The sequence below is a fragment of the Amyelois transitella genome, chromosome 15 (genome assembly GCF_032362555.1).
Source record: "Amyelois transitella isolate CPQ chromosome 15, ilAmyTran1.1, whole genome shotgun sequence".
NCBI classification, from domain to species: Eukaryota; Metazoa; Arthropoda; class Insecta; order Lepidoptera; family Pyralidae; genus Amyelois; species Amyelois transitella.
This window is the reverse complement of record NC_083518.1, coordinates 9940527-9965733: the sequence shown is the minus strand read 5'-3', so window position 1 is coordinate 9965733 and position 25207 is coordinate 9940527. Positions and strand designations below refer to the sequence as shown.

General features: G+C 37.7%; 1 protein-coding gene across 2 annotated transcripts in view; it reads left to right on the top strand.

The window, feature by feature from the left end:
* Nucleotides 1-377: 377 nt before the first annotated feature.
* The window catches only part of LOC106139661 (acyl-CoA:lysophosphatidylglycerol acyltransferase 1), a 278083-nt gene continuing 253253 nt past the window's right edge, over nucleotides 378-25207 (top strand). Inside the window, exons 1-3 of one of the 2 annotated variants that reach the window (XM_013341150.2) lie at nucleotides 378-701; nucleotides 6144-6263; nucleotides 13675-13874. In XM_013341150.2, coding sequence (XP_013196604.2) covers nucleotides 6253-6263; nucleotides 13675-13874 — 211 coding nt within the window. In that variant the 5' untranslated portion in view covers nucleotides 378-701; nucleotides 6144-6252. Of the gene's footprint in view, nucleotides 702-6143; nucleotides 6264-6952; nucleotides 13163-13674; nucleotides 13875-25207 lie in introns of those variants that run through there. The other variant, XM_060948295.1, reaches the window with a different exon arrangement.

Genomic DNA, 25207 nt, shown 5'->3' with positions numbered 1-25207 from the left:
AGTGCAGTTCAGTTTCCTTCTTGTGATGATAAATTATTGATTTGGTTCTTTTGGATCCCTTTTTCCCTATACAGGAATAACATTTTAATTATTTTTGCCAAAAAGCATACATAATAAGATAAAATCACGCCTCTTTCTATAAAAAATTATGGCCATGACATTTTACAAATAAACACGATACGTCTGTCTATCCCGCAAGGGTGATTATAAACCCATTATAATATGTATATATTTTCTACGATTATAAATCTTAAGTATCCAAAATAAACGGAACGCATTGAAAATGAACCAAATATGAACGCACCCAAACGCGGAACAGTGCTGCCACGAGTGGCAATTTTTGGAAACATTTACGATCGGCAATGTTCGGCTATTTTCGAGTCAGTCACGCCTAGACTCGTTCGAAAAGCGAAACCGAAATCATTCCACGGCGATGTACGAAGACTGATGCTCTTGTCGTGGAGAACTTGGGCAAACGGAGTATTTCATACATTGAAACGGGCTGTAGAATTCGACAGTTATTTTTTTATGTAAAATGTTGTGATTTTAGCCGTCGGTAGTGGTGTATAGTGTTTTGTTTAATATAAGTGTATACAAATTTACAAAGAAAAATACGGTGTGCAGTGGTGTAATTGTGATCTACTGACTCGTGGATTTTTTGAGGATTGTTGACTTTAACCTGAGAGAATATTAATTATCAGGTAAGTTCTTAAGTTTAGAAATTTGCTTTTATTATTCATTTTTATGAAATGGGTAGCGTTACACACATATTCCAATGGCTTCATTTTATCGACTCGCGTGCGCGATAATGGCGACTTTTCGTATCTGTCAGCAAGATGTTGTACGGAATTCGTAGTAAATCAGACTTATTGTGTTGAAACATTGTGAAAATAACTACGTAACAGTTGCATTGTTTTTTGATGTATTCGTGCGTAGGTTGAATATTTACGTGGGTGGAAGTGGAAACGTACTTGTGAACCGACACATAGTAAAGTACCTTTGCATACGCTCTGAATTGTGATAGTCCGCAGGATTATAGCGTTTAGGACTTTAGTACTACTGGTACTGGACTGGTACTACTTACCAGTAGCTTTTTGCTCACAGATATTAATTAATTTATTGTATCATTCGAAAAAGACACGAGTTATACCATGAAATAATGGGCTTTCTTCCTCTAACCTATTTGTGAAAAAAAATTGTTATCCCTTATTATTACAAAAAAAAGGTTCTATTATATTCAGCATAGGTAAATTCAATATCTTTTCACCTAACTCTATAAGGGGCATGAATCTATTCACTATACACACTAAAATAGTCATAAAATATGCAAATAAAACAAAACTGCCTTTTAATAAATACTAGGCAAAACAACCTTAAATGAAAAAAAATATGAGCCTTTATTCTAATAGATGAAATACTTAATCATAACTAAAATGATTTGTAAGTAAACATTCTAATTGCTTTAATTATGTAAAAATCACTGATCACGGGTACCTTATTTGGAATTCATTAGTTAATTTTCAATCATAATATTGTTTAGTTAGTACCTAGGTCATGATATTATAAATTCAAGTAGTTTATTGCCAAATATCATCTTAATGTTACATTGCATTCTCACATATTTTTGCCTATTCTGGCTATGTCCACAATTTGATTGGCCGATTCAGGATTTTACTTGTAACTCTTAATAACAAAACACCAAACTGTTCCAATATTCATTTCTCTTACAGGTCCACTGAAAGAGATTTCTAATGAAATAAGTAATACCTTTGTACTACAATTTCTGTTCTAAAGGCTCCTGAAAAATTATAATAAAGAAATACAATTTCTATATTAACCTCTGCAATCAAGGGAGCCTAGGAGCATATGTGCAGAAAGTTTTATGTGACTGGGTTGTGTGTGCCGCACAAATGGAAAGAAAAAATAATTAACCTATCTTCTGTAATATTACGTCACATGATAGAAAAGATCTAGTGGTATAATAAAAAAACGCAGAAAAAATTAGTCTGTTAAATTGAAAAGCGTAATTTCAGTTTTTTTTAATAGGAATGCAGCTTACTTATTTAACAATTATTTGCTACAAATGTAACTGTTAAAATTCTAAATGCTACAGCATGTAATAAAGTCAAAATGGGTTTGATATTGGGTTTTTTTATGAATGAATTTTTAAATTAATAATTAATAAAATGTCTTGGTGCCAGTGAGCTGGCAGTATTGCCTCTCTGCACTGTAATAGAGATTTTTTGAGGTTAGTAAATGTCAGCACTTATATCACCTCATGGAGACTTACTGAAATTTTTATATATTAATTAACTAGTATGGAATTAAATAAATTAAGTTTACTTTTGTTAAAAACAAACGCAACTTGACTTTGACAACAGTTTTTTTTAAAATTAATTATCGATGCAGTTATAAGGTAGCGAGTTAGTCATAATGATTCTGAAAAGAAAATTTAGTGATAAACAGATAGGTTTGGTATTTCTCATGATGCAATTACTTAGTATTATTTAATTATAGTTCTTTGCACTTGAGAATAGGCCCTTTTCATCTACTTCTCATTGATGTCGCTGTAGTGACTAAGGGATAGACTTATAAACTTGGGATTCTTCTTTTACACAATGGTCTAGGAGTCCGTAACTATTTGAATCTCAATTCTATCATAAAGCCTAACAGCTGAATGTGGGCTTTCAGTCTTTTCAAGAATGTTTGCTCAGTCTACCCTGCAGGGTACCTATGTAGACGTGATTATAATATATGTATATATTCTTATTTTTAGGCTATGGGCTAACAATCTGGCTTTATCTGAATCTTATTTACATCATAAAGCTGAATGTGATTCTTCAAGGTTCTATCTTACCTGTTAGGGATAAACACACAATATTTAAAATCTTTCAACATTGTAAGTAATACAAAATAGTATTTCACATGTATAACACCCCTAAATGACGACAATCGATTCCCAAGCCAGGCCATTGTGTTTACATGTTAATGATGACCTTGAGCCCTTGAATGCAATGGGACGTTTAACCCATGCCAGCACCATAAACAATTTTTACTCAATTTGGCAGAAATAGAGATATTATGTTTTTAGGATTTTTTCAATTTTTTCAATTTATTTATTATTAATTTTGATATATTTTCGACATAATTTGTATTTGTATGGACTCAATTGTCTGAAATAAATGATTTTTATTTTATTTTATTTTTTATTAGCTTCAATGCTGGTCTGGTAGCATGAAAAAACATAGTGTGTACCAGTGGCTTCTCTTCTTTTGCAAATTGTAAAAGACAATCAAGGGAAAGGCTAATAAATTCGGGATTCTCATTCTTTCATTGAATCTTAATGCAATCATTGAGCCATTCAGCTGAAGGTGACTTTAGTCTTTAGACTGTTGGTTCTGTCTACCTGGTAAAGACGTAATTGTATATTCGGGATTGTTAGCAGGGTTACCGTGTCTGAAACTGTTTCATGATGGTCGTTTCACCTACGAACGGTTCGATGATATAATTCTTCGTCATTGGGAAATTGGTCATTGATCTTTTCGACTTTGAATCATGCTATGACAGAAACTTAAGAGTCTATTATGTCGGCGGATGGGATTTCGGGATTCTTCTTAGACCGGTGTACAGACAGATATACCCTGAAATAGTGACCACAGTGGCCCAATGACCTAAATGAACCGAAAAAAAATTGTTATTGGATGATGAATGAATGAAAAATATTTTGCAGTCTTCGTCATAATTTAATGTTATGCCCTTTTTTATAAGCCGCGATACGACTTGTTCTCGCAAAATATGACCATTCTGCGAAGTATAAGTTATTCCGTAAAGGACTCATTTCTATAAAGACACCAATTATAATGGCTTAAAAATAAATAAATGATAAGAAAGTTATTAAATTCTATAAGAGTTTGTCGAATACTTTAGTTATAACTGAGGCTTGACTTAACTCGCGGGGTAGACAGAGCCAACAGTCTTGAAAAGGCTGAAAGGCCTCTTTCAGCTGTATGGCTTTATGATGGAAATGAGATTCAAATAGTGACAGGTTGCTTGTCCATCACCTACAAGAGAAATACAAAGATTAAAATCAGTTATTGAAGACTTGAACGGTAAAAATAAATGAAACAATGTAAAATTTAACCATTATTCATGTGCATGAGTCATGAACAGAGTAGGTCATTTAATATTTAAAAAATTCAATTAGTGAAACAGAATAACGACATATTAGAATTTTATAGTGTGGTTCCCCTAATTTTCACTTTAGAATAGATCCGCTTCATCCTACTACTATTATAAAGGCGAAAGTTTGTATGGATGTATGGATGTTTGTTACTCTTTCACGCAAAAACTACTGAACCGATTACCATGAAATTTGGTATGTAGGTAGCTGAAGACCCAGAATAACACATAGGCTACTTTTTATCCCAGAGTTCCCGCGGGATTGATAGGGTTTCCATGCGGACGAAGTCGCGGGCGGCCTCTAGTATTTTTATATTTGTATGTCGTAAAAGGTGATAGGCTTATAACGTTAGTATTCCGCTTGTTAGCGATGGGCTAGGGACCTGCCACTATCTGAATCTCAATTCCATAATTGAGCCAAACAGCTGAATGTGTCTTTTAGTCTTTCGAGACAGACAGAACCAACAGGTACTGTCTATCCCGAAGGGGATATAGACTTTACTATATGTATGAATGTATGAGAAAAAACTATAATAACAATAGGATAAGCAACTACACTTTTTTCTCTTTCTTCAACCACGCGTTACGGCTTTTTCTCATTGTATTTTATATTTGGCCTTCAAAGCCTTATAACACTTATATACCTTAACGACTAAGACTATGAAAAAAAGACTATGGAAAAAATACTAAAACAAGTATTTTTTAAAGCATTGACTGATCGTTGTGACTAACAATGGCGTGTCTGCAAACAGCATTATTTGTTGGATGCCAAATTGACAACGAAATCCAAGATACGTTTCGACGAACGTAGTACACCTCTCCTTTACCGCGCTGTAGAACATTATGCAGTCAAATTTATGTAACATGTTGTAAACGTGAGATAAGCTCTGTAAGATGGAAATAAGTTGTTTGACAACGTATTTTTTTTTGGAACAACGAAGAGACTTGACCTTGGCACTAAGCTTGTTAGGTAAGCGTCGATGGAATGCGAGGAATTTGATATGAGATATTATTTATTTGTGGTTGATATTTTACATTAGCTCTCTCGTTCTCATTAGTTTGATGCATCCTTTACAAGCCCGGGTCTGCCTCAATTATTATACATTCTTCAATTCATCTAACTTTAAATAGGCTAATAAACTTTGGATTCCTCTTGTAGGCGATGGGCTGGCAACCTGTCACTATTTGAATCTCAATTCCATTATAAAGCCATACAGTTGAACGTGGCCAAGTCTTTTCAAGACTGACGGCTCTGTCTATCCCGCAAGGGATAATGACGTGGCTATAGGTATGTAAGTACCTATATAGTTAGATATGATAGTTATCGACTGAATGATTAGAAAAAGTTCTTTTTCGGTTTATCTTTGGCCTTAAAGTAATTATAGTATGGTTGATATGTGATTTGGAATGAATAGCTGAAATAAATTATCAATCTTTTTATTCAATATAGTAATTGCTTAGCAAATCATCATTAAAGAAAATAACAAACAGTATTTAGCTAACTATTTACATTCTCAACTAATGACTGTTTAATACTTATCATTGAAATGAATGGGAACATTAAACCCTTATCATACAACCAGTCATCGAGTCTGCCAGAGCACACAGTAAAACAGGAAATTACGATTTTAATGTAAGAGCGTTCACTTTAATATTCACTCGGTTGGGTTGGTAAGTAGGTGGCCAATGTGGCCATGTATCACGCTCCGCTGACGACCATGGCTTATGTTGAAAAGTGGGCTTTACACTGATTGTTTATTGTACCCCAAAACAAAGTATTAAAATTCCTAATGACAATTACATCGTCTGTACAAACACAAATATTTAGCTCTCTGACAATCCTAGTCGCCAGTCAGACCTTTGTCTGTCTTAAGAAGGACCAAAAACCGAAATATCCATATGACCGACGACGAAATTCAACGATGTTCTGCATTAATTAATTAGTCTCCGTTGCTTTGTTACAGGTCTCGACAAGCCTGCATCGTCGTGCACGCATTATGAGATTATCCTCTGTATGCTTATGATCTACACAAAGTAAACATATTATTCTGAAGCCCGTAACAACACTTCAACATGCCCTTTCTGTAAGTATGACATATGTGTCTCGATGTTTTTAGTTTCTCCAATAATTTTACTTTATCGTTGCGCTACCACGTTCACTCCCTTACGAACAGCATGCCAATTTATCATTTTATTTTATTCCCCCTTTTGAGGATGCTGAGGCTTTCGTCGGCGTGTGACTTGTATCAGTGCACTGACCGCGTCGAGGTCGCCTGTGACCGATCTTTCATGGTACTAACCTATTTTTGAACGATCAATCTACCCAGAGTTACTCAGCAATCGCTTTAAATAGCTTTCTCGGTTTTAATGTAGAGTAAATTGACAATGCGACTGGAGCAGATGTCACATGAATTGGCAGTTTGAATTGAGAATTATGTTTGATGTTAATCGAACAAAAATAGGTTAGTACATTTATCGCTTCTTCTTTAAGACGGTCATTGTGCGTCGTCGTTTCAGCTCGCGAATTCGCTCCAATCGCACTGGACCTCTCCGAAAGCGTGCAAATGCGGCGCACCGCGAAATGTAAGCACATAGTATTAGCAATCAGTACCTAGTTCGGTTTCGAGCGTCTTCAGGCTTCACCGGTTGACATTGGTCTCGTAGGCATTTAACAGGCGGCGGAGCGGTGCGGTGCGATGGGAACGAAGTGGCTGCGGCTGGGGATGACGTACGGGCGCGAGCAGTGCGCCTGAGTGGGTGTCTCGCGTTGCAGATGCTTGGAACGGGCCGACTCGAGTGGCGTGGTGAGCGGGCGGCGGCGCGCGCGATAGAGTCCGGCCACATGCCCCCGCGCCATGTGGCGCGTGCTGCTGGCCCTATGGGCTGCGTGCGCCGCCGCGCGCGCCTCGCAGGACGTGGTGCGGAACTTCACCGATCCGGTGTCATCGCCGACCTCACTCTTCAATCACCTCGTCGTCGACCGCAACACCGGCAGAGTCTACGTTGGCGCCGTCAACAGAATTTATCAGCTGTCACCAGACCTGGAGGTCGCCCAGTCCATCGTCACGGGGCCGGTCAACGATTCTGCTCTTTGCACCTTCGACTGCCCACCAAATTTCCTGAAGAAGCCAACGGACAATATAAACAAGGCTCTCGTAATAGACTATGCTACCAGCCGATTAATCACGTGTGGTTCAGTGTTACAAGGATTGTGTTCGGTGCGGAATTTAAATAACATTTCTCATGATGTGCATGAAATCCGTGAACCGGTTGTGGCGAACAATGCGACGGCGTCCACGGTGGCGTTCATCGCACCAGGTCCTCCTAATCCTCCGATGACGCAGGTTATGTACGTGGGCGTTACTTTTACGGGTAACTCGCCCTATCGTTCTGAAGTTCCTACAGTGAGCAGCCGGTCGTTGGAAGATGAGCGACTGTTTATGATAGCCCGGACGGCCGTCACCACCGGGACTAGAATGTTTGTAAATTCATTATCTCGTGAACGTTATCCTATAAATTATGTGTATGGTTTTAGTTCTGAAGGGTTTAGCTATTTCTTAACGACGCAACTACGAGCAGTTGGTTCTGATACATATTATAGTAAGTTAGTTCGTGTATGTCATGATGACGAGAATTATTATTCATATACTGAGATCCCCATGTCTTGCACGGGAGAGGGTGGAAAAAATTATGGCTATAATTTAGTGCAGGCAGCTTTTGTTGGAAAACCAGGATCGGTTCTTGCCGGAGAACTTGGTATAACAGCTCAACATGACGTTCTTTTTGCGGCGTTCAGTCAAAGTGAAACGATTAACACCAACACGCCTTCAGATTTGTCAGCCCTCTGTGTGTATTCTTTGAAGGCTATTCGTCGAAAGTTTATGCACAACATCAAGACCTGTTTCAGTGGTAATGGTTCACGTGGCCTAGATTTTATATCACCGTCCCATGCTTGTATTGGAACCAAATTACAATCTATCAGCGAAGACTTTTGCGGCTTAGATGTAAATACGCCACTTGGAGGCGAACAGCCAGTTGAAGCCGTACCAGTGGCTAAATTTAAAAAGAGGCTTACAGCAGTGGCAGCTACAGCTACTGGAGATTACACTGTAGTTTTCGCAGGAACAGCACAAGGACATTTAAAGAAGATTGTGGTAGAAAGTCCCACATCCGCTTTTGAATATGGAGATATTGTAGTTGACGAGGGCTCACCAGTGAACAAAGACTTATTCTTCGATACTCAATTAATGCATTTATACGTAATGACTGAACGTAAAGTATCTAAAGTTAAAGTTCAAGAGTGTAGCGTTTATAAATCATGCTTGACGTGTCTCGGAGCCAAAGACCCATATTGTGGTTGGTGTTCTCTTGAAAATAAGTGTAGTCTACGGTCAGATTGCCAAGAGGCAGCTAAAGACCCCTTGTATTGGATCTCTTACCGTAGTGGTCGTTGCACGACTATTACTCAAGTTACACCGTACCAACTGCAACGAACAACCGCTAGAACATTAGATTTATTAATTGAAAACTTGCCCACACTTAATGGACAATTCTTATGTGCATTTACAGCTTTAGATCGTACTTTAATAACCAATGCTACTAGAAAACCTTATGGCGTTAATTGTACTACTCCGCGCACCGACACGCTCCCACCGATCCCCGCGGGTCAGCATCATTTCACAGCCAAACTGTCGGTGCGCACCACACAGGGACCTGATTTTGTAGCAACTAACTTTACATTTTTTGATTGTAATACGTATAGCTCGTGTACTCAATGCGTAAGTTCGTCCTTCCCATGCGACTGGTGCGTTGATGGTCATCGATGCACGCACGATACTGCCGAAAATTGTAGAAACGATATTTTAGTAACGGGTGTCAGTAGAATCGGTCCTAGTTATCGGTCAGGTCCTGGTTTTTGTCCGACTATTAATTCCACAGCGGACGGCACAAACGAAATTTTGGTTCCATCCGGTGTAAAGAAAGCTATAAAAGTTAAGGTTCACATAATAGGACAATTTATAGTCCAAACGAGATTCGTTTGTCAATTCAATATAGAGGGTCGCGTAACTCACGTCAATGCTCAACTTCTAGCTGATACTATTTATTGTGAGCCAGTAGAATTTACCTACACCTCTCGTGCGCCAAATATAACTGCTTCTTTCGCTGTTATTTGGGGTGGATCGAAACCGTTAGATAATCCAGATAATATGCATATTTTGATATACCGTTGTAATGACATGGCTGACAATTGCGGCATGTGTCTCGCTTTACCGGAGAAATTTGGATGTGGTTGGTGTCAGGGATCTGATCATTGCGAAGTTCAGGAGCAATGTGCTATTCCTAGTGTATGGTTAAATCGCACTCAAACTTGTCCTAATCCCGACATATATTCCTTTTCTCCTGAATTGGGTCCGTGGGATGGAGGCACTAATATCACTATTGAGGGTATTAATTTAGGTCGAAACATATCTGACATTTATAATGGAGTCACGATAGCTGGTATTAAATGTCAACCTATAATAGAGTTGTACGTTAAAACTAGCCGTATTGTTTGTACTGTAGATGGTCCAGGCGAGGAAGTACATCGGGATGGGCCAGTAGTAGTCCGAGTTGCAGACTATCGTGGTGAATCCAAACGCCATTATGCATTTGTTAATCCGAAAATAAGTTCTATTCACCCTAAGTACGGCCCTCAATCTGGTGGCACTATACTTCATATCAGAGGGGAATATCTTAATGCGGGAAGTAATATTCAAGCATTCATAGACGATTTGCCGTGCCCTATACTTAACGTTTCAAATGAATTGGCAGTTTGCAGAACTAGCCATTCTTATCAACTCAAAATGGGTACATTGCGAATGCATTTTGACACTGGTGTGCGAACTTTGGAGCGCGAAAAGTTCGAATACATCGAAGATCCCGTTGTAGATTCCGTCGAGTCAGGACCTCCACTTGCGTCGCAACGTAAACAACCAAAAGGAATACCTTCAGGCGGTATAAGGATAAAGGTGATAGGTCGTAATTTCCATTCAGTTCAATCGCCACAAATATACGTGTATCACGACAATAGACCGTACATAGGACCTTGCAGTCGAGTAGAATTTCAATATCAAACACATTTGATTTGCGAATCTCCCGGAATAGAGAGCGCCGGTCTTAACTTAGATCCTGATAAACCTTTAGAATTAGAATACGGTTTTAATATGGACGACGTTCAAAGCGTGAAAAATTTAACAAGTAAGACAGGTAATGCTTTCTTGCTTTATCCAGATCCAATATTCGAGAAATTTGATGAGGATGTTAAGTATTATAAGTCTGAGTATTTAACTATTAATGGTCAAAATTTAGATAGGGCAGCCACAGAAACTGATGTAGAAGTTCATATAGGAGAAAGTTTGTGTAATGTTACGTCCCTTGCGCGGCATCAGTTGACCTGCCGGCCACCGTCTCGTGACGAACTACCCGATGGGGTGGATACGCCGGAGGTAATCGTGAAAGTAGGACGTGCCGATCCGTATTATATAGGCAAATTATCATATTCTTCTCAAGCTGGGCTGCAAACGGCTATTAGTAAGCCAGTATTAGTCGGCGTAATCGCCAGTATAGTGATACTGTTCTTAGTATTTATCGTATTTTTAATTATGTATAGGCGAAAATCAACTGAAAATATTAGAGTTTTAAGAAATATGCAAGAGCAAATGGATATTTTAGAGTTAAGGGTAGCTGCTGAGTGCAAAGAGGCGTTTGCCGAGCTGCAGACTGAAATGACAGATTTGACGGGAGACGTGACAGGCGGTATACCGTTCCTCGATTATCGCACTTATGCCATGAAAATATTGTTCCCTAATATTGACGACCATGCTGTCTTACAGTGGGAGCGTCCAGAGCTTACTAGAAAAGAGAAAGGTCTCCGAATGTTTGGGCAGCTTATTATGAACAAGACATTCCTTTTATTATTTATTCGTACTTTAGAAAGCAATAGATATTTTTCAATGCGGGATCGCGTCAATGTAGCTTCACTTATCATGGTAACTTTACAGAGTAAGATGGAATATTGTACTGATGTATTAAAAACATTGCTCGCTGAGCTCATAGAGAAATGTATGGAAGGAAAAAGCCATCCCAAATTGCTGCTTCGGCGGACTGAGAGTGTTGCCGAGAAGATGCTTAGCGCCTGGTTCACTTTCTTATTATATAAATTCTTGCGAGAGTGCGCTGGCGAACCGCTTTATCTTCTGTTTAGGTCCATGAAGGGTCAAGTAGATAAAGGACCCGTAGATGCCATAACTTCAGAGGCAAGGTATTCTCTAAGCGAAGAAAAATTAATTAGACAGTCGATTGATTTTAAAGCTTTAACCGTCAGCGTTTCTATATCGCAGCAAACTATTTTCGTTAACGGCTTAGAGGCTACTACTGAGAATGTCCAAGTAAAAGTCCTCGACTGTGATACCATAAGTCAAGTTAAGGAAAAATGCTTAGACGCTATTTACCGCGCTACTCCTCACTCTCAAAGGCCGAGTCGTGACGAGCTTGATTTAGAATGGCGTACGGGTGCCTCGGGTCGATTAATACTCTATGACGAAGACTCGACTACTAAATGCGAAGGCGAGTGGCGTAAGCTTAATACTCTTAATCATTATCGCGTTCCAGATGGCGCTTGTCTCAGTTTAGTTTCTAAGCAAAGTTCCGTGTACAATCTTTCCAATATGGAAAAGAACGACAAATCTCACACGTATGAAACGCTAAATCGCGGTAAATATGGATCTGCAAGTCCACCAGCTAGTCCATTGAAATACGAACATGGTTTTAAATACTGGCATCTCGTGAGACATCATGACGGTGACGCACACAAAGAGGGAGAGCGCGGCAACAAAATGGTGTCAGAGATTTATCTCACACGCCTTCTCGCGACCAAAGGCACGCTGCAAAAGTTCGTCGATGATTTATTCGAAACTATTTTCAGCACGGCTCACCGCGGCTCTGCTTTACCTTTAGCCATAAAGTATATGTTTGATTTCCTCGACGACCAGGCGCTTCAACACGCAATTTCAGATCCCGAAGTAGTGCATACGTGGAAAAGTAATTCCCTTCCCCTACGTTTTTGGGTAAATCTTATTAAAAATCCTAACTTTGTATTCGATGTTCATAAGTCTAATACGGTAGATTCATGCTTGTCTGTTATAGCGCAAACTTTTATGGACTCGTGTTCGACGTCCGACCATATTCTTGGTAAAGATTCGCCTTCGTCTAAGCTTTTGTACGCGAAAGATATTCCAGTATATAAAGAGTGGGTAGAACGTTATTACGCGGACATAAAGTTAATGCCGGCGATATCTGACCAGGACATGAACGCGATGCTAGCGGAGGAGTCGCGCCTCCATACTAAGGAGTTCAATACGAACTGCGCATTGAACGAGCTATACTCATACGCGATGAAATACAGCGATCAGCTAATGGTGACGCTCGAGGAAGACGAATTCTCGCAGAAACAGCGGCTTGCGTATCGACTTGAGCAGGTGCACAGTCTCATGGATTATAATATGTGAACTCTTCCGAGAGGCTCGTGTCACCGAACCCACCGCCCTGTGTATATAAAGCACATATCTATGCTGGCATCGATTGTATATATTAGATAGTGTACAGTCTTTAATATTGTAATTTTTGTATAATTTCAGCCGAAGTCGTTTTTTAATTTTATATAAATGGACTTTGTATTGATTTTACACGACGAACTCGGCCGGCCACGGTCGTGCCACAGTATGCATCGTAAATTTAAAAATGTGTATGTCTGTCTATGTGTGCTCGCGATGTACGAGTTATTGTTACGTCGATCGGTGTATTATGTGTGTTGCAAAGAAACATGTAAACTCGCCGGCGAGCGCGGACAGCCTCGCCGACGGGTGATTTTTAAATTTGTACTCGCAGTCTACTTAACAAATAACCGCAAGACGGTAATTCCATTAATAAATAATCGTCGAATGTACGTTGTGTTTGATTTGTTGCACGGCAGCGCAGCGTCATTATCCGCGCTAGACGAAAGCCCCCGCGTCTCGGCAGCTGTGGCAGGGTGAACGCGGTACGGTGCCTTCTCGCCTCTCGCTATCGCACGGAACCCTTGTCACTCGATGTTCAGCCCGAATGGCATGACACTGGGATAAATAATTTATCGCGCTCTTGAGCGCCATCTTGCTTTGGCTATGCTACTTACTGATTTGGACATGCGTCGTTCCATTTACCGATTTCTGTTGTATCTGCTCTAAACGACGAATACAATCGAAATGCCGGCGGAAACGATAAAGCATTTACAGATCATTGAATTACATCAAAATGAAAAGAAGATGGCGCTATCGACGCGTTGAAGACGTTGATCGCGGTGTCACGCTCGGGTTCACGTCATTTGTCATGTTACCATCATGTGTTTGTGGTCTCGAGGGTTTCGTGGGCGGCGTTTGGCGAGACGGTCAGAGATGAACCGACGCGGCCCTGCTGTTTCAGCCAATACGTGCGGATCGTCGCGAGAACGACGTTCACGATCGTGAACAACTTGTACTGCGTTCCCGCTTACGTGGTGTGGATGATGATGCTGCGCCTCGTCAGACCTTTGTACGCCCCCATCTATTGGAAGATCGAAGGACTCATGTACCACTGGCTGTTGGCGATGGTGTCTCTATGGGCCTGGACCGCTGGATATGAAAGTAAGTCAGTTTCAATTAAGGGGCGCGCCATGTTTTGACCATATAGCACTGTAAGGAATGCCAGCAAATATATATCATCATAAAATTAGCAGTAGGCTAGGCTGGTACAGTTATACGATCACGCATCCGTACAAATTAATTAAAATAAACATAAATCCGTAAATAACTGATATTTTACTGCTTTATGTGGATTTTAATTGCATTGATTTACTGTCCTAAAACTTCTTGCAACGTGAACTTACGAAAATTGGATACGTGTACTCGTAACACATAAATCAGCAGGCGGAATAAAACAATTGCAAATCTATAAGCCTTACCGTATAATCAATCAGGATTAAGTTGAGAAAACTGATACACAAGAGCTCCAAGATGTATCTTTCTCGGTTAAATTTAAGTGCAGCTTCGATGGCATTTTATAATCTCATCTTCATTGAAACGAGTTTATACACAACAGATGGAGAATTGATCGTCGGGACTTGATAAACGTCCATGTTCTTTACATGTCTTGATGTGAACAGAATAATTAATGTACTCTGTTACGATTCTGATGGCGTTTTAGATACGCAAAGGAGCGAGTAAGTGGTTTATTTCAACAAACTTTTACCATTGTTCTTTATTATTTTGCATTGTTCTTAGGAAACAAGAATTTGGTTTGCATGGCGCGTTTCCGACTCTTATTTTATGATCTTTATGACTTACGATCAAGAAATTGTAAATTTCTTTCTAGTCTACTTCTGATATTATTGTATCAAGATTCTTGATTAGATATTTATCAACTTCTCCGTTATGACTTATGATAGGACATAAAGATTTTAAGACTTTCTGCTTCTATAAAGCCATGCGCTTCAAACATTCTGTACCATTCTGTAATTGAGATGCTCGTAGTAATAAGTTCTATAGATTAGGTCGATAATTGAAATAACTAGAGACAAGATTTCGTTTATAAAAACTTGAAACGAAAGCAAGTTAAGCATTGCACCACCTGCGTTTCTAAAAAGGTAATGTTGACCCGTGCGAGTTCAGTTAAATCTAATATTGCAATCTTGGTAAGTTTACTTGATACTCCTGATATATCTGTTTGTATTAACAGTAAAACATGGTCAGCAGGATTGATGTTGGTTTTGTCAATTCAGTTCAGTCAAGAATTTTTATTACAGCACTTCTCACTCTACGTATCCGCTTATTGAGATTACTCTTGGAATTATCCTTCAATCTTTTAACAGTTCTCAAAATTTATAACACATAGTCAGTAGACAGAGTCAAACAAATTTAAAAATACCCGTTATGGACACCTCTAACAAAGGTCAAAATTTCATCTGGATTATTTAAGACCGAAATTTACTTACTGAAAATGATATTTGATTTTACGACAATAAACTTCCAGTTACACTGTACCTAAATGTTATTTTGGACTACTGTTATCAGCAATCTTGAAGGTTACCAGGGCGAAGGTTAAGCGTGACGCGCGTATCGCCTCTCGCTTTGCTCTTATAGGCCACAACGAAACGTGAGTTTATACACATAGAGCTAAAAAGCGCTTGGCCGAAGTGACCTTCCGTGATCTGTGTGGTACCCATAGAATTCTGAATAATAATAGAAGTGGTAAGTCACTTAAAAATGTCGTCGCAACTGATGGTATTCACTACCATCGGTTACCCTAACGTGTTCATAATGCACCTCAATTGTGAGACTTATTTGACAGTTTTTCGACTGCGTGCGTGTAAAGTTTCAAATACAGCATTTTGTCTTATATTTTATCCTTTTCTATGAACGTATATACGATAGTAGTCAAGTTCAGGCCAGTTTACACTTAACGAACTACTTGGTAGGTAATTGATTCATAGTTAAATTGCAAATATTTTGTCCTGTTATATCTTATAACGGTAAAATGATTATTATTTCTAAAGTTAATATAATAACCCAATAGTAACAATTAATAATACATTAGAAGAATCATATTGACTTAAAATTGCTCCTTCGTCAGCATAGTTGTAATAGCATAATACGTAAGTATCGAATAAAACGTATGTGTAAAATATGAACGCATTTATTTCTTTAGTTTGGTTCTAATCTTCGCAAGGTTTCATTGTTATCTACTTCGGAAACTGATTACAGTCACTAGCCAATGATATCACCTGTATGAATCACATTATGGCCTGACTTGCTGGGACGCATCGCATACCTATTTCATGTATGTTTATCGCGTTTATCATCACAGTGATGAGAATTATTTCTTCTATGATCGCAACATGTATTCAAGTCACATGACTATCTTTTTCCGGCCACGAAGGATCATGATTTTTCATCGCAGACATTTTGTTTTTCGTTATAGACGAAAAAACATAGTCGAGTATCAATTTGAAGTAAACATGTTTCAACAAGTTCTCATTGTAGGAATTAGGAAGTAGAAATTGATAGCAATATCTCTGCGAAAATTATTAGGGACGTGGATGTACATTCACATTCACTTATATGTGCCCCTGTGTAACAATTTCTTAATAGCTGAATCGCCTTCATGCTAAGTTAAAGCACAATTTAATAGCCAGTAAAAGGGGCACGGGGCTTTGGCGACAAAAGTATTGCAACAGTTCGATCTGTAGATAACATCCTATTACTCAACATGCTAATTCAGAATGGTCAATGGAGAATGCTTTCAAAATGCCAACTTAAACGGACCTCTTTGGGACCGGTACCAGCTATATTGACCTTATGCGGCTGCGTAGTTTATGCGCGGCTGAGGACGGTCGATGACCGGCCCTCCCCCCTCCCGCCTCCCACTCGCTAGGAATGCCGCCACCCCCCACCACTCGTCATGTCATGTTGCATTTTCGAGTGGCAAATTTGCATGTCGGAACGACCGAAATGTATAACATTTTTGCATGCGGTGAAAGTACTATTGTACTCTCCATCCAAGCGGGTCGGTACTCAAATCAGCGGAACGCGGAGTTTTTGTGGATTTGAGGCGGCTACGTTTTAATTGAAACTGGGAAACTTCATCACAGTACAGATAGATTTGGGAAACCACATGTGCAGTCTGTAAAGAAATTTGGACCACCTGTGGTTTACGACTTGTATGAAGACATGTTTCTCTGGTTTTGAGGCGACTTCATAAAATAGCAGAATTTCTGGACGAAATTAAGAAGCGATTATTTCTTATGTGCTGAAAGCATTAAAACAAACAAGCTTTACCACAAACACCTAACACTAAAGAATAAATGATTTGCTTTGTCCGCAGATAGATTGTGATTCTTTTAAAAGATTTATAGTGAGAGCCGTTCGACCTGTTCAACAATAAGATGGATCATTGCTCGCCAATATCTCTTGTTTTCATCGGTTGGACGGCCGTTATCTCTCAGATTAACCTACTTTTACTAACTGCGTCGTTTCAATACAAGCCACGTTCTTTATACTTTTTTTATTGTCTAATTACTTCCTATATAACTTTACATGGGATTTAAGTATCATTAGTTATACGAGTAATTATATCGGTGTGGTGAAATACTAGGTGTCTTTTTTTATAGCACCATACAAATAACTAGGTCGTGGTTGAATTCTTTCGAACTGTCTCTGTGGTTAAATATTCTACTATTTAATAATAGTTCTCACGTTTCCAACGCCAAGACAATGATCAATATGGTATTCAGACATTCTTATCACAACCGCGGAATACTTACAGTTGTAAATCATCCTATTATACTTGCCACCCACCCTTGCTTTGTTTGGGTTCGATTCTATTATATTGATAGTAATTTAAGGTAATTTTTTCAATATTTCTCAACTTCGATGCCGCAATTAAAAGTTAACAAGCGTGATTACCACGCTTGTTGACTACGCCCAAGGTCTTCTGGATCGATTCCCAGCGTGCGCTGATTTTTGTACATTTTTATCCAAATTTTGTTACGGTTCTCTTGAACAAACTATATTATATTAAATTCATACAAATTTTACATATTTATCCTTTACGATTATAATCGGATTGGACTTAAAGGTTACGGTCTACAGTCCACTGCATGGTCCGATCAAGGGAATGGCTTCTTAATGTGGGATTCTTCTTTTTGGCGTTGGACTAGCAAACTGTAACTATATGAATCTCAATTCATTTTCTAAGCCATGCCGCTTTAATCTATTCTTTTATATAAATAATACAATAATACTGAATGTTGTATCTGAGTTATTTCTCTACCCACAGCGAGCAATTGCGACATGCCTGTAATTCTTTAATATCCTTCGATTGTTGGACAATTGAATCTTCCTGTAGTTGAGTCTTACGACTAGAAAATATATAACGAAATGTGGTGGCCTCAAGTTTTGAATCAATTTTAGAATTATTCTTGTCAGGGTTTTATAGGCTTTTCTCTATGTCAGTATTTGCTAAGAATATAGGAAGTATCGTTGCGTAAGTTTCGAACAAAAGTCTTTAACTAACTTGATCAATCTGTGTGATTTGTCTGGTATAAATTTTTATGAATTTTAAGTGAAAATTAGTGACTCATATCTCGGAGATATGAATAACAAAGATAGATAACTAAGCATACGCTCCTGGCAACTTCAGGAACATCTTTTTGATTGGAAGACATAATGGTTCTATAGGAAGGAAAGTCACGCTGAATTTCCAGTTTATCACCGGCAAATGGTGCCTTCGAGATTGGAACAACGCGACGTCGTGATGCTATTGAGATTACAATGGCCATATCGGATCACGAACCTACGAGGTAGGTGCTTGCTACATCCAGAAAGCTTGGCCCTTTATTGATAAGTAGGTATATACTTGAAGATTTTCTATCAAAGTGATCAGGAATGTACTTGCCTTTAATGCTTTCTTACGCAAGGAAATTTTTACAGTAACGATTTTTACTGGTTCATATCATTTTACTTTTAGTTACAAAAGGTGATATAGAATTATGTTTTTTGAGACTGAAATCGATAACGTAATTTAATACTCATGGTGACCATTTACATGGTTCGCATAAACATTCCAAATGATACAATATGAATAGGAAGAGCAATTCTCAATGAGACTTACTTAGATGACCTTGCAATTGTAACCGACATAATTTGTATAACTTTAATGTTATGTGTACTTAAATGGGTACCTACATATTGTTACCCATTGCGTAATCGGGTACGACTGTTCTCACCATTGTAGACAATGATAAACGATTCACAGAGCGAAATTAAGGCATCAACAGTAAAGTTAGCACTTATGTTAATGTTCCCCAAATTGCATTGTTAACTAAGTTCACCTTTGGAAGTATGAATGACCTTCAAATGAACGGTAATGAGTTTTGAAAACTATGATTAGCAAAAGCTGTGTAAGTAGAAATGTTTATTTTGTAATAGGTATATAATTACTGAATAATGTGTATGTACGTATGTATGTCTAGTTATAATTAAAGCTTCCTATCTATGTTCTGGAATTAGCTTTCCAGATATTAAATTAATTTTCAAAAGTGATCTTCTTACCTGTTGGTAAGGTTAAAGCGGGCAATGGAAATAAAGCTTTAAATTGAATGTTGGACAGTTTGTTTTTAAAACTTTGGTGTAAGTAACCATAACGAGATAAGTGAGTAAAAATCACAAAGAAAATGTATGAACTTTCGACTTGATTGGAGATAATTTGTAGAGTGTAGTTTTAAACAACGTCTTGTTCATTCAAACCACTAGTCATCGTGCAAAATTAAAGCTAAAATGGGTTGAAGTAGTTCATCTAAAATAAAATTATAGACGTTAAAATTCCAAGACCATTTTATATATAAAAAACCGATTAAGTTTGTCGAATTCTCTTTTTCTTATCTGTGGAATTCAAACAATTTTCGTTAAATCGTTCCGATCGACCTTAGCTGTTCCTGTCCAGACTTGTTCTCATATCGACCGTTGACCATTTCTGATGCATTTTTCTCGATCATGAGTCATATCCTTTGGTTGATTTGATACATTGATTGGCTTTGTTAGACTATTTACGAAGTCAATAATCATTTTATGATTCAGTTTCCGTTGCAGAGGCGCTAATTTTGTATGGCGAGCTCATGGGTTTATATTTAAATAAAGTTCCTTTTTAATCACAGATATTTCTTTCTTCCTTTGAGCTATTAGTATTGTAGATAAATCATCGAACTAGCCTAATAATGAAGGACGTAGTATGTATTTTCTAAGCTCGATTTATCCTATTATTCGTGCTATTATCCTATTATTTTTGTTAGCAATGGCCTTCCAGTGTCTAACACCAGTTAAAAAACCATCCTTTTGCTTTTTGAAAAATTCCCTCTTGCTGTTAAATAAATGACATTATTAGTCGGCTGTCTTTTAAATATTCTTAATGATAATATGAGAGCCAAAAGAGCGAGACACAGTGCCCCTAATATACCAGAAAATACACAAGTTACTTCGGCATTTTACCAAAACTTCTGAATAAATCAACATCACATGTAATGTACACCTATTCGTTGGTTTTCAAACCACATATCTATATCAGAACAAGTCATCTCGGACTACTGCTACATTCAATATCCGGCATAAACTGACACCTCAACGTGAACGCTTTGGTTATTTTTATTATACAGTTAACAAGTCCAGTTTCCTGTGATGACCCATTATGATGAACAGGCTACATCACCTGTAACTTAATTGTATGTTATTATAGAGCACAGCTTGCGTTGAATCTAGTTCTTTCATTCAGCTACACCTTGGCTTGTAAAGTTGTACTAGATTGCCAGGTTTCGCCCATGTTTGAAAGTTAAAACTAGTCACGGAATGAAATATATTGACTTAGTCGCTTGTTTTGGTAAATTCCGTAATATTATCGGTAAATTAATATGGTGTTTAAAGTTTTACCTTCAAGAGATAACAATAATGATTCATGTTAACACAGAATACCTAACATATCGATGACTAATGTGAGTATTGTGACTTGCATGACGTTAAGTCTTATTTACCTCAACCTTACCTTCTATTTTATTTTTAACAATCATTACCATCTAAATTACTTTAATCTCTCTGTGGATACTAAAGGAATTCTAGAAACTTTAAATCGAATTGTAATACCGATATAATAAAGCACGTAGTATTCTGCAATATTCGATAGTATGAAATCAAATGATATAACACAAAGTTGAATAAAAATATTATTTCTTAACCAGTCTAGAATTTTTTGAGTAATAAATGACAAGGACACATTTCATGTTTAGTTAAGCTAGAGCTAAAATTCTGGAGGTTGGTGATGATAATACCAACGATAAACAACATTATGGAAAATTTTCTTGTTTAAGGAAGTAACATATTCAAATAGATTCACATAATGAAAAATTAAAAGAAAGAAAAGAAATCTTAAGTCTAAGTAGTGGAACAGTCTATATTTACTTGACCAGAGCTCAGTGAATAAATCTAATTTTAAAACTAACTAATAATGATAGTTTTTTTTATTATATAATACATTTGAGTGCGCTTGACCTCGATCTGCCTGGTGATAAGTAAGATGAGGCCTAAGGTGGTGCAGGCAAGCTCTAATAGTGCCTTCACTCTTACCTTAAAATTCCCAAGTTATGTATCGGGGAAGAGAGAATTAATAGTATTTATCTATAATAAGTTTTTTGAGTTTTGGAGTGGGAAGACCTAGACGAACGTATCTTGATCAAATTAAGGACGTCCTGGTAAAGGGTCAGGTTAAAAGTACCCGAAACCGCCGAGCTTGCATGAAGAGAGTTATGAATGTGGATGAAGCGAAGGAAGTATGCAGAGATCGTGGCAAGTGGAAAGAGGTAGTCTCTGCCTACCCCTCCGGGAAAGAGGCGTGATTGCGTATGTATGTATGTAAGTTTTTTGATAAAAATTTCGTAACCATGAAGCTTCAGAAATTGAAATAACACACTACTCTAATGATTCAGTAGCTATGAGTTTATGAGATACGCGGTACAGGGTCAACCGGCGTAAACACTTGTAAAGAACTGGTTTGTTGGCTGCGGTTTCTGTAACTACTTAGGAGGATGTTAGAAGAATATTGTGTTGTACAAATTTATTAATATTATACTGAATTCATTATACAGACTGAGCTAGCCCCAAACAAAATTCGAGCTGAGTTTTGATTTTATGTCAGGTTTTACCTTAGTCAGTCTGACTGGGTTCTGCAATGTTTTATGATTTCGTCATTTTTGTGATTTCCTCTTTTATTATAGTTTTGAAAAATACAATGATTTAATTAACTAAGTTAATTATATATATAATAAGTAATTAACTAACCACGTTACCTATCGGTTGTAAATTTATACTGAAATGAAACATACCCAAAGTGGGAAAAGGTAAAGACAAAGATGAAGAATTTTGACTAAAAAGATAAGAACTTAACAGCGAGTTTGCTGTGGCTCATGTAGTCAGTATGTTAATCTCTATGTATAACAAGAATCTCATCCATATGCATTGGGATTAATTGTATAAACACACAGAACTTGCCCTTCACGGTTGTAGGTACTTCGCTCTAGAGACTTAGAGAGTACTCAACTTGATAACAAAAGACTATAGCATCATAAATGCAACAAGATATCTAAATGGTTCGCTTAGATAGTATAAACAATAATTCCAAAAATTACATCCTTGAAATTAATATTTACAGGAAGAAGTGAAAAACTAAGGTTTATTTTTTATTTTCACAAGAACTTCTTTGATTTTAACAAGGTACTACTTTTGGGCCTTCCAATTCTAACAGGCCTGTTTGCATTAACAACAGATTCTGTGTATTTTCTCTGTAGATGTTCGCAGTTCATACGTGACTCATTATCCATTTGCTTCCAAGCTCACTGGCAGTAGGTACTTGCCTCAACGAAACGCTGGCGATAATTTTAGAGTTAATGCGACGAGTGATGTGGATGTGACCATTATCTCGCACTCATTCACCATCCAGATCTTTCATACATACATAAGTACCTACATATAGTCACGTCTATATCCCTTGCGGTGTAGGCATAACCGACAATCTCGAAAAGACGTTCAGCTGTGGCTTTATGATGAAATTGAGATTAAAAATAGTAACAGGTTGCTAGTTCATCGCCTAAAAGAGGAAAGGGAAGGAAGATTTGGGATTCCTAAGAAGAAAATGCCTTTTACGACGAATTTTGTGCTGGAAACCACACGGTACGTAATCACGTTTTTATCCCTTACGGGGTGGGAAGTGCCAATGAAAATGAAACGTCACGATCAGTTTTAGAGCTTAGAAATTGACGATCACATACTTTATTTCAGTTATTGATTTTACATTATTTCTAAAAACTGATTTTCTTCTCCGTTTTAATTAAATTAAATTTCTCGTATAGTATCCAGAGTATTTTGTTGTTGTCTTCTGATGTTAGGGTACTTCATTTCGTGATTAAGCGATTTAGTTCAAATGTTAATTTTTTATTTTTGTAGTATATGGAGGTGATATAGGTGACCATACTGCAATTAGGCGGTAAAGTTACAAACACCTTAAGATTCTTAGTGTTATGGTCCGTTTCGTTTTCGTTTCTAGTTTTAAGATTCGACACGAAAATGTAAAATTTGAACAATGATATGATGTCATCGCTATTTTTCGACCATTTTGTAACATCCGTCTTATTATTATTGCTTTTCATCGTCTCTCTATTATGATAAAGAGAAGCTTCAATATTGATAGAATAATAAATGATGTCTATGAGTCATTTCGATTGGACACAAATGCTAAAGTCAAGGCGTTTTATTTATAATCAAGGTGATCCAAGTCTGGGTCAAGTACTTTTTATGTTAGATGTTTGTGTAAAATATTTATTTGAAAACAACTAAGTGTTTCAAGACTGTTGGCTCTGTCTACTCCGCAAGGGGTATAAAATTATATGTACATTATGTGTCACTACTTGCTACATTACATAAGACAAAAACGTAACAATTTCTCAAATAAGCTGGGCTGGGAATCTGATTTCATCTGGCCATTGTGCTAAATGACTCATGACGACTCAGTATGACTTGTCTTTTTATGTTAATTAGAAAAAGTATCATGTTCAAACAGAAAATATGTAACAAAATATGAAGACGTCTGTTTCAGCGTAAGTTCCACATTCGGTAGTTTCACCAATCTTTTGCAATGTCGCGGTAATGTGTGGGTAAGTAAAGGTATGACTATAGTGACTTACTTTGGCGACATGTCGCTCTCCAACACACGCGGCTGGAAGGGCACGCGCGACCACATTTTTATCGCTCGATAAACTATCGCTGTAATCGCGTTTAACAACAAAAGCGAAACAGTTTAAGTTTATCGCGCGACAAAAATAATGTCGCGCGTGCAATGCTAGCCCCGATGAGCAATCAACTCTACAATCTCACAGAAAGAATTATATATTTTATGGTTATATTTTTTTAAAATATATTTGCTTATATTTAGTTGTGAAGTGAAAATATAAAAGAGAACACTGTCTGTCTGACTGACTGACTTGGCTGACGTATAATTCAACGCACAATCCAAGCGGCTGGGTCTAAAGATTTGAAATCAGTTTTTGGCATAAGATACATAAGTTAGTCTGTGGTCTGTATGGGCACCATGAAAGAATTTTACCAATTGTCCTTTCCTACGGGAACCGAAGTCAACGGGGTTTATTCGTATTACACGCTCGGAGCTGTGAGCAGACGTACGCAATAAAAAAGTTGGAAGTTATCTGTTGGTGAGAGACAGTAGATCACAGGACCAAATTGCAACTTAAATGCCGTGCAAGCAAACATGTGCGGACACTTACCGCAATCCATATGGCGATACTAGAACGCCGAATCCCTGCAACAAAACCGGAGCTGCCGATGTAATTGTGGCCAGTCCAACTTTCCAGCCAATGAGATCATGTCTTCGTGTGTGCGCGTGAGCAACTTATTTATGTGGCTACATGCGGAATGGACCATTGTTTGCAAGCTGGCCGCGTGTCAATGATGAGTGAGCCATATCGAATGATATTTTTTACACGGTCTCCATTTTGTTAGAGTTATTTATGCCATTATAAATAATGTTAGCAACGTAGAATTCTATTCAAAATTAGTACATATATCGTACTACACTACACATACAAGCGACCGTTCCCGGCCTCGCACGTAGCATTTATAGATACAAACCTTCCTTAGAAAACCCTCTTTCCAACATTTCAAACAGAACATTAGCGCATTTTTTTTGATATATAAATTTTTTTGCAAATTGCAATATTGAATTCCCCAATAACTTTTGTTTTGTAAATCTGTGTTGAAAATCGAAAAATCGTAGATAGTAATTACTTACTTTCCAAGAAAGAGTAAGCAGAGGCTACACATCATTTCACACAATCTTTACGATTGTAATTGTGCAATTGTCAATCCGATTT